We start from the raw sequence: 11,298 nt of genomic DNA, 5'->3' as shown, positions 1-11,298 counted from the left end.
ATGCACGAGACTGACACTGCGCATGCGCGTCACAATCCTCACAAAACATCCAAGATAGTTTTCAAATTGTCAATTTTTTTTATTATTTATAAATGTAGCATTTTATGTAAAACTAATTTTTCACATTTCTTTTGAATGATTAATTTTATGATTAATATGCTGTTTGTCACAAAAATCCCTAAAATGTAAATATGATAAATGTACAACCTTATGTAACCCTGTTTCTCCCTGGGTATTTTGTTTTGACTTGTCTTTATTTCAGTATAAATACATATTTTAATATTTTAATAATTGTATTACAGTAATATGTGTATTGTACTATGGAAGTTGTTATTGCCATTATAGGGAAAGTACACCCAAAAACGAAAACTCTCTCATGTTTTTCTCACCCTCATGCGATTCCAGATGTGTATGACTTTCTTTCATCTGCAGAACACAAAGAATTTTTATAGAATATTTCGGCCCATACAATGCAAGTGAATGGTAACCAAAACACTGAAGCTCCAAAAAGCACTTAAATGCAGCATAAAAGTAATCCATAAGGCTAGAGGTTAAATCCATGTCATCAGAAGTGATTTGATTGGTGTGGGTGATAACAGATACATTTTTTAAGTCATTTTGTACTAAATATCCACTTTCACATTTATTTATTTATTTTATTTTTATTTTTTGCATTCTTTGTGCATATCGCCACTTACTGATCAGGGCTGTTAAAATGTGGAGATTTTTGGTAAAAAAAAAAAAAAAAAGATATAAATATATTTCTGTTTCTCAACCACAGCTATCATATTGCTTCTGAAGACATGAATTTAACCACTGAGTCGAATGGATTACTTTTATGCTGCCTTTATGTGCTTTTTGAGCTTCAAAGTTCTGTCCACCATTCACTTGTATTGTATGGACCAACAGAGCTGTGATATTCTTCTAAAAATATTTTGTGTTCTGCAGAAGAAGGAAAGTCATACACATTTGGAATGGCATGTGGGTGAGTAAATGATGAGAGAAATTTTATTTTTGGGTGAACTATTACTTTAATATGAAAATGTTTCTCACACTGTGTAGTGCAATTTCCTATTTGTTATGTGTTAACAAGTGTAAGGGTCATCCTCGGGATTCTGTATTATTTCAGTCCCCCATACTTTTTAAAGTTGTGGTTCACTAAAATGAAATGGTAAAAGCTTTTTACAAATGATGACGTCTATTATAATGAATCAAAATAATTATTAAAACAATCTTTTTAAAAGAATGTCTTCTTTCTATCTTATACCAAGCATTTTTTCATGTCCCTGAGGCACATGAAATATAAAATGTGCACAGTCAATAATTTTTGTTGTTAATGTAAACATTTATTTGTTTCTTTGCTCAGAATGATATTTTACCAAAAATGCATGATATATATATATATATATATATATATATAAACACAGGCAATAAAGTTTTGTCACTCAGTCTGAACTCAACCCCGTCACACCAACCATTTCAGTGGTTGTACATATCAATACTTTCCAATATTATGTTTTAATTCATAAATATATATAGAATTTATTAATTTAATGCATGCTATGTGGTCTTCTGGCCTACACTACACAAGGAACAGTGGCCATTTTGAGCAAAAAAATTTATTAACTCCATCACACATTGTAAACCTGTGGCAAGATTAAGTTATTCACTGCATATATGAATTCTGTAACAAAAATATGGAATAGTCAATATTTTGTGCATTACAAATTCTATATATTTACTTGAATGAAACATGGTGTTAAAACTATTTAGGTGCAAGTAGCCTATTGATGGGAGAGTTGTGACGGGGTTGAGATGAGAGTGACAATATTGCATTATTAAAATGGAATGCAATTAAAAATCAATGTATTATTTGCTGAGCACAGCCTGACATCTTAAGGGCTAGCACGAAAAAGTTGAGGTTTTAGTTAAAAATCTGGTTTTAAAACAAAAAATTTAACAAAATATTATGTAACCAGTTACATAATTTGCCAACAGTATTTGTAGCTTCACCACATAAAAATTAGAAAAGCCATTAAATTGATATGAGGAACACATGAGCAGTAGGTAGAGGTTTATTTTATAACCAGTTTTGTGTAGAATTATTTTCAAATCATTTCCATTATGTCCGTGACAGGGTTGGAAAAAAAAAATCCAAATCAGATTTGTTTTTTAATAAAAAGGCGAGATGAGAAAATATGATTTGTTGGAAATTCAATGTGTCTAATATTGTTTACCATAGTATTCATACAATTAATCAAATGTACTGTAAAAAAATATAAATTCTAAATTACCAAATTACCAAATCCCAACTTTAATCCTCACGTCTCTAAGAATTACATTTATTTTGTAAAATATATTTTAAATATCACATCCAAAAAGTAAAAAAACATACTCTCAAGTAATATTACTATTACAAGAACAACATATAGTGTTTTTCAAATATTGTGTACAGTTGATATTGATTTCTTTGAATTGTATTTTTACTTTTATCCCAATTTGGAATGCCCAATTCCCACTACTTAGTAGGTCCTCGTGGTGGCACAGTTACTCACCTCAATCCGGGTGGCGGAGGACAAGTCTCAGTTGCCTCCACTTCTGAGATCGTCAATCCACGCATCTTATCACGTGGCACGTTGTGCATGATACCGCGGAGACTCACAGCATGTGGAGGCTCATGCTACTCTCAGCGATCCATGCACAACTTACCATGCGCACCACTGAGAGCGAGAACCACTAATCGCGACCACGAGGAGGTTACCCCATGTGACTCTACCCTCCCTAGCAACCGGGCTGTCACTCAGCACACCCTGGATTCGAACTCGTGACTCCACTCGTGACTCCAGGGGTGGTAGTCAACGTCAATACTCCCTGAGCTACCCAGGCCCCCCTTTTTGAATTTTATTAACAATTTTAACAATATAACAATTTTAAAGTTTTATTATTTAACAATATTATTATTTAACAAACAACAAAATTTAGTTTAATAACAAGTAACAAAACTGAACAGAAAACAGAACATCTACCACATTTCTACAGAGGATGTAAATTCTCTGTCTTACTGCTCTGTGTGTTGATCAGGGTTACTGATAGATGCAAGTGTGATGTGTTTGCCTGTGAGTGGATTCATGGCAATCAGAGTGAAAAGAGATGTTTCTCTCTTTGTCACACACATTGCCTGTATTCTGAATTAACACACACAGCACACCCTGCAGGAAGGAAAACACAAGGTTATACACTAACATACTCACATGTGCCGCACACTCAATCACATGAGAGCAATACACTCACTTACTCTGCAAGAATATCCCCTTTTTTTTTTACTATAAATCTCCCCTTCCACTTTCACATACTTCTTCTTTTGTTTTTTGGCAAATCATGCATAAATTTGTGCATATCGCCACTTAAAAAAAAAAGGACTTAAACATTGATTTGTTTCTCACTCACAACTATTAAATCGCATCTGAAGACATGGATTTAATTACTGGAGTCGTATGAATCACTTTTATGCTGCCTTTATGTCCTTTTTGTAGCTTCAAAGTTCTGGCCACCATTCACTTGCATTGCATAGAACAACAGAGCTTTATTTCTTCAATTTTCTTCAAAATATTCTTCAAAATATCTTCATTTGTGCAGAAGAAAGAAAGTCTTGCACATCTGGGATGGCATGAGGGTGAGTAAATGATTATAAAACCTTTTGGGAATAATTTTTGGGTGAACTATCCTTTAATTAAATTTAATTTTAATTTAATCAAAAATTACACATGTATAATATTCGATTTTGCATAATTATAAAAGTATATCACTAATTTACAGTGTGTAATTAAAATTAAATACTTTGCAAAAGAATAAAACCATGATAAAATGAAACCACTGTTTTACTATTTAAGAAAATGGTTTACTAAATACTTTGAGAGCCAGTAATGCCAAACTCATCACCATATGAGGAAGGTTTTACATTCCGTCCAAACATTCACAGCATCTTTTTCCCCTTCTACAGCAGCATTCGAATGTTCTGCTTAGCAGAAACCAGGGGAAAAGTATCTACCACCCTACAATTAAAAGGTGAGGATGTGAGTCATCAGTTTCTATATTTCCTACATCTAATTGTGTGTAAGGTCAGTTGCTAATTTTTTAGTCAGCTACAGTGCATAAAATATGCACTCATAAACAGGATTCCTTTTGCAATAGGTCTGTGAATAAAAATGCATAAATATTACAAATGAGTAATATTTTAGATGGTTTAATTGGATTCCATCTCTTGAATACAATGTGTTTGTGTGTGATGGTTTGTTACCTGCCCTCCAGACTGAATGCTAACACACTGACTTTCTGCTGATCTCCAGAGATAGAGTAACACACAAGTCGACACTCACACACACCCACACACACCCACCGCCGTTTGTAACGCATCCCTGCAAACCACATTCTGAGAGAACGGCCCATCCATACTTGGACAGCAGAGAGCACTATACAAAAAGACAAAGATAGAATTTGTTTTAACTGTATTTATGTGGGCGGCACAGTGGCTCAGTGGCTAGCACTATCGCCTCACAGCCCCACAGCTATCATATCGCTTCTGAAGACATGAATTTAACCACTGGAGTCTTATGGATTTCTTTAATGCTGCCTTTATGTGCTTTTTGGAGTTTCAAAGTTCTGGCAGCCATTCGCTTGCATTGTATGATCCCACAGAGCTAAGTATTCTTTTAAAAATCTTCATTTGTGTTATGCAGAAGAAAGAAAGTCATACACATCTGGGATGGCATGAGGGTGAATAAATGACGAGAGAATTTTCATTTTTGGCTGAAGTATTCCTTAAAATGCATCTGCCGTAAATATATTTAGATATAAGTACTCTATAAAAGTTTAGCATCATGACAGTTTCTAATTGTGTGTTAATGTTACTCATAAATCTTATTAATATACTTTCAAATGTCAAATACTGAGAAAATTTGGCATTCACTGAATTTTCAGACAGCTGAGTCTTCATAATAAATGAGAGCAAATGTAGGCTATAATCTGCTCAAGTCTGAAAGAAAAATACTAAAATAAACCAACCATAACATTGTCTGGGGTATAAATGACAGATTGTTTCTATTCATAATGATATAATTAATCAATAATAGGAATAAAATAATAATGGCCACAGGTATGTAAGTGTCGCCGGTTTGTAACTGCAGAGTCTGTGGTTATCATAAATGTCTGAGATTAGGACAGAGGAAGATGAAGATGTCTGTGATGATGATTCAGTCTGCAAGAGTTTGAATGGTCAGAGACACACACTTTTACAGTTTCAGTAAAAAGGCTATTTATTAAGTCATACTGGAGTAATCATTCTGTCTTACATCAGCATAAATTGACAGTTCATGCATAGCCAAAACTTCAGCACATCTTTACCTGCAGTCTCTGTGCCGTCCTCTCATACTCTCACTTCAGAAGCTCCAGTCTTCTCCTCAACTGTAAAAATATTACATTAAATTGTTATAGTAGTAAAGAGAACAAATATATGTACATTGTAGGCTGCAAGTACAATTATGAATTTCAAGCCATGTCTTAGTTTTAAGTAAAAACTGATGGCACTGAGATAATTAGACTTCCATCAGAGAGAGAGAGAGAGAGAGAGAGAGAGAGAGAGAGAGAGAGAGAGAGGAAAATGAACTTCCTCTCTCTTCATCTTCGTTAGGGTAAATCTCCTCCGCCATGCCGTGCACTAAATTATTATGTTGTGATTAATATTCAGTGATAGATACAGGTATAACTTTAGTCACAAATAATCATTAAACACAAGACAACATAGGCATATAACTGTGAACACAATTAGTTGATACAGGCATGTGTAGCTGGTTATTCAGACACAAACAAACATAAAGAAATGTTGAGGCTCAAACGTTTGTTTTGAGTTTTGTTCTGGAACAGGAACTGAGACTCGATTCTCCCGCGAGCTCTATATGCAGACAAAATCAGTTGATAACAGATCACATTCTCTAAACTTTACAATCGCTCGATTCTGGTACTGGTTCTATTCGAATTATCAGTTTGGGTGGTATATATTAACCATACGTGTCATATATAAATTCAGAAATATAAATTAAAATGGTCTCTATTGCATCAGTGTTTAGACCAACGTGAATGATCTGTTGTCACTCTAAAGTAATGTCTGAGAGCAAATTTAGTTTTGCTATTTGGTACTGATTCACAGACATGCTTCATTCAATGTAAGATTAATTTGCATTTCTGCCTGCCGCACCTCTGCCAGTGCCTTCAGTCATCCAGCTACGGGGTCATCAGCTGGGATCCACCAATCATGGATGTTTCGCCCCATTAATACCGGAATATCTCCTTGTGGGGGAGGCCAGCAGTCAGGAACATCTCCCTGCCACTCCCCGCAACAGGACACCAGATCCTTTTGATTGCCTCCCATTCTTGCTTTCCCATCAAGACATTCCTCCTTTCCCTTCGAGACATACCATACAACCAGGGTTCAATTCCCCCCCACCCTACGGCCAAGGCCTCTTCTCTGTAAAAAAAAAAACAAGCTATCAATCACTGCCTACCACCTGTTCAGGGCCCAACCTTAGACCAATATTCCAACAGATTAAGAGGAGAGTGACGTGAGAGGTGAGCTGCGAGACTGCATCAGCCGCACCTCCAACGCTTAGCTTGGCATGCTTTCGCTCCCCCACTCAGTCCTTCTCCAGAGACCCCCAGATAAGGACCAAGTGGGTCAGTGGAAATAATTCCTCCATGCCCCTTTTCCTCTTCCACATACTACCTCACCACATATCACAATTGTTCCATATTCCTAATTTCTCAGACCTGCACACTCCACTTTTCATCTTTCCTTCTTAACCATAGCCAGAAGTTCCCTTTTTCTGCTTTTTCTGCCATTTCCTTCAGAGACTTCAACGCTGATCCAAAAGTTACCAATGTCTTTCAACAGGTGTTGCATTGATGTTCCCATAAACCCTCGACACCCCACCTCCACAGGGTAAGTGGTAGCCCTCCATCCATTTTCCCTGCACTCAGTGGCCAGATCAGCATATTATAGCTTCTTCCTCTCACAGGCTGCCTCCAGTCCCTCTTCCCATGGGACAGTAAGTTGAATCATTATGACTTTACTAGCTGATGCCGACCACAACACTATGTCTGGCCTCAAGGAGGTAATGGCAATCTCAGAAGGAAATTTTAGCTGCTGGCCAAGGTCGACCACCATTGACCAATCACTTACATGTGCCAAGATTGATCTTACCTCCTTCCATGTCGTGCCTTGTGCGGCACCTCCCTTTTTAACAAACTCAATGTATTTCCTCTGAGGAGCATGATGGCCATTGTTTGCCTTTATTCTACACACCGCTCGGATCTCTGCCAGCTTTTGCAGAACCTGATCATGCCGCCACCTGTAGCGTCCTTGTGCCAAGGTGGTCTTGCACCCAGCCAACATGTGCTGCAGATTTGCCCTTGGGGCCTCGTAGAGGGGACAACTCTCCTCTTTACCGTACCACAAAGACACATTTCCAGGGCTTGGAAGAGTGTCATAGGTGGATCTTATTAGAAAACTTAGCTTGGCCTGGGATATCTTCCACAGGTCAGCCCATCCTAAAACTCTATTAGATGTATCCTCCCATACTGTCCAGCGGCCTTGCTGCTGCTGGCTGACTGCTCGGATTACATACCCTTCCTCTTCCATCATAGATACTTGTGTCACTACCATTGCTTTCCTCTGTTTTTTAGAGGTTGCTGACCACAGTTTCGGAGCCATCCCAAATCCAAGGCCTGCTCTTGCTGATTGGGTTGAGCATGTAACTGACTGCATTAACTTTCAGGCTTACCTAAGCGCAGTATGTTGTTTGTGTGGAAAATGTCAGTGCTCTGGGGTTATTGTGTGTATTGCCATGACTACCATTTGATACCATGATTTAATATTCATAACATGGAACTCCCTCATTCACGGCTGACGTAATAAGCTCATGAGACATAGTAGTATGATGTATAATTGATCTCAAAATGGGATTTCTAACCTGAAATGTCACCAAAAAAGCAGTCTTACTTTTCTGCCAGTAATAAACAGAGATTTAAATCTAAGCCTCCTTGAGAATTTTCTTGGTATTTCGCCTGCCTATAAAGGTCTTTTCAACATTTAAAATAATTGTATTTCAAGAAGTATTTATCCTTTTTACACATGCAAGAACGCAATCAGCCAACATGTTCATGATTCAGCGTATTAATGTTCCCCATACACTGTTGTGCCATGTGTAATGTAGTTGCCAACTTCAAAATCTGGGCTGTGTAACCTTAATATTACAGTAACTCTTTTCCTTAAAGATGCACTCAGGAGCACTTTTTATGCATGTAATTTTGGACACTGACATCAAGTCGCCTGGATGCAGCGTTATTCTAATGCAGTAGTTTTCAATTACAGATGCCATTGTAGAAATTCACCATTCACAGTCAGCCATGAGTAATTTAATTTATGAGTTAACAGCATGGTTACTGAGATTAAGCAAGTGTTCAGCTGGTCACATGATCAACATGGCAGCCCCCATGAGGAGACCTTCTTTATGTAGAATAAAACAGCTTTTATAAGGTTACTGATATGACTGGAGTCTTAAAAAGTACTATACATTTCTTTAGAAGTAAAACTTTTTGAATGAGGAAAGAATTACTGAGTGTACCTTTAAGGCACTGGTAGATCCATTGTTATGGTTGTGTTAGATTTTATATTTTTGTTTATTTTGTTCTTTATAATTTTATGTCCTGAAAGAAATGTGATCTTCGTCACACTTTTTCTTCTAGGTGATCAGCAACAAGAGAAATCTAAATTTGAGTTGATTTAAACATATGTATACAGTCATTTTAAAAAATAATGTCCCTTTTTAAACTTTTCCAGGAGATTATACTGCACAGTTCTTGCAATGTAGATTTCTCATTGCTTGTTTTGTACTTTGTGCATGTAAAATAGGTAAGTGGCTAGATGTTTTGTCATGTTATTCCAGGCAGTGCAGAAAGGCGCGATTACATTTTTTAAAAGAAGTCTTGGAAAGGTCAGGCAATTATTATTAAACATTACAAGAGATAAAATATTACGCTTGTTCACACTTCAGTTCAATAATTAACCCTGGTGTTAGATAGCCCAACTAATCCACGGCACGAGGCATTCAAACAGACCCCCCCCCCCCCCCAAACAACTTTGGGGGCGTGTTGAAGTGTCACTCGCGTTTCTATTGGCTCAGCAGAGTTGTACATAGGGCGCATTCAGGTAATATAAAGGCAGCGTTCCTACCTGTTCTAAACATGTCTGATCTTGAGTGGGCAAGCACGTTGTAAGACCAGAGTATTAGGTTTACATTTCTTATGAAATCTTTGCTCATCTAAAAGTGTACAGTTTTCATTCCAGATGCGTTGCATTGAATTGGAACACTTGTAACTACTCCATATCTTTAAACAGGTTTTGTCAGAGCCACTGAACAGCTCAAAGGATGTCTATGATGGTTCAGCAGCAACAGACGGTGCGCTTTGTGTTTCTGGGAGCCGCCGGGGTCGGGAAAACCGCCCTGATCACCCGCTTCTTGCAAGATCGCTTCGACTCTAAATACACGCGCACCGTGGAGGAGCTTCACGCGCTCGAGTACGACACTGACGGTGCGAGGATGCGTGTTGAGATTTTGGACACGAGCGGTAGTTATGCCTTTCCAGCGATGCGCGCTCTGTGCATCCGCACCGGGGACGCGTTTGCGCTTGTGTACGCAGCCGACGAACTGAACTCCATGGATGAGGTCCAGCGACTCCGTGAGGAGATTCTGGAGGTAAAAGGGGAGAAGTTTACAGGCATCACGGTGATAGAGAATAAAGCGGACCTGGGCAGCCGGTGTCGCCAAGCCACTGCAAAAGTGATGCGCACGGTGGAGGAGGATTGGGGCGCGGGGTTCGTGGAGACGTCCGCGCGCACCGGCGACAATGTTACTGGGGTATTTCGGGACTTGCTTCAACACCTGAAGTTACCGAGCCACGTCAGCCCGGCACTTCGCAGACGGAGGCAAACAATGACAAGAGAAAGTGCAGGGGCGCGGAAAAAGCCTCCTATGAAGAAAAACAATAGCTGCATCTTGTCTTAATGGGCATTTAGAGTTACATGACTTTATAGCTGTGCATCATAGTGATGCTTGACGGACTTGGATCAATCTATGGACTCCATATATTAATCAAATCTTGGACATTGACAAAGTATTGTCTCAATGGCTCTGATGCTTTATAATAATCATTTATTTGATTCCTTTGACTGTTCAGTGCTTGATCTCTGTAAGTGAGAGCAAGAAAGACACTAAGTATATCAGATGTATAATGCTGCAGAAATGGTGGTCCTTTTTATGACTGAATAAATGCAATTTATGTTTACCAATCGGTGTGTGTTCTATCTTTTTCCATAAAAGGAAATATGACCTTCTTTGTTATGCAAAGCATGGCTATTTGTATAAAATACAGTGTTGGGTAGCATAGATTACTGCAGAAATATAACCTGGTACTGATTACAAAATTTAATCAGTAACCTAATCTTTTATATTACACCTTTTAGGTAATCTAATTGCATGATTGGATGAAAATCTCATTTTTATTACCAGTTTACAGTAATTTTTTAGTAAAATGATTTGCTTCTTTTTTTTTTTTAAAGTCAAGACTGGTTGGTAATGTGATGCATATGTAATCACATTATCAATAAAAGTAACAGTAATCTGATTATGCAAATTTGAAAATGCAGTGTATTCTAATTGCAATACTTGATTGTTGTAATCTGATTACACAATCCAGATTATATGTAGTCTATTACTACCCAGCACTGTTCATGTGCATGTACATATGGAACATTCTCAAATCATGCTGGGATAGTACGTAGATTTTGCACAAACTTGTAGAGTCCATATACCAGCTCAAGTGCATACTACCATTGGAGCAAAAGGGGTACACAATAAATACTAAGAAACTCTGATATCACATTTTTCAATTATCATCCCTTGCTTGATACCAGAATCCAATGCAGAAAATGACACTCTGTACAACAGATTGATAGAACATGTGAAATATCTTGCTACATATGAACGACTCAGGAAGTTAGTCAGCTCTGGGCCTTGATGACCTTGGTGTTGTTAGTCCTTACCAGTCTAGCATCTATGTGAATGGTAAGGTATTTGTATGACCCTCTATCTCCATGTCATGCCTTAACTTGGCATTAGGACCAGGCTTTATGTTTTCAAGAGCACGTGGACTCTCTCGAAATACTCAAAAATACTAATTCTCATGTCC

At 37.8% G+C, this 11,298-nt stretch overlaps 1 protein-coding gene across 2 annotated transcripts; it reads left to right on the top strand.

The window, feature by feature from the left end:
• The first annotated feature begins 4,000 nt into the window (after positions 1 to 4,000).
• On the top strand, positions 4,001 to 10,354 carry LOC127445136 (GTP-binding protein Rhes-like). 2 transcript variants are annotated; one of them, XM_051704956.1, is made up of 2 exons: positions 4,001 to 4,065; positions 9,449 to 10,354. In XM_051704956.1, the coding sequence occupies exon 2, from the start codon at positions 9,480 to 9,482 to the stop codon at positions 10,113 to 10,115; it is 636 nt and encodes a 211-aa protein (XP_051560916.1). In that variant the 5' UTR covers positions 4,001 to 4,065; positions 9,449 to 9,479; the 3' UTR covers positions 10,116 to 10,354. The 2 variants fall into 2 exon arrangements, with proteins under 2 accessions (XP_051560916.1, XP_051560917.1); XM_051704957.1 differs by lacking the exon at positions 4,001 to 4,065 and adding an exon at positions 9,284 to 9,323.
• The last annotated feature ends 944 nt before the right edge of the window (positions 10,355 to 11,298 follow it).

The sequence above is a fragment of the Myxocyprinus asiaticus genome, chromosome 8 (genome assembly GCF_019703515.2).
Source record: "Myxocyprinus asiaticus isolate MX2 ecotype Aquarium Trade chromosome 8, UBuf_Myxa_2, whole genome shotgun sequence".
Taxonomy (NCBI): Eukaryota; Metazoa; Chordata; class Actinopteri; order Cypriniformes; family Catostomidae; genus Myxocyprinus; species Myxocyprinus asiaticus.
The sequence above is the reverse complement of the archived record's forward strand: the minus strand, read 5'-3'. Positions and strand labels throughout refer to the sequence as shown.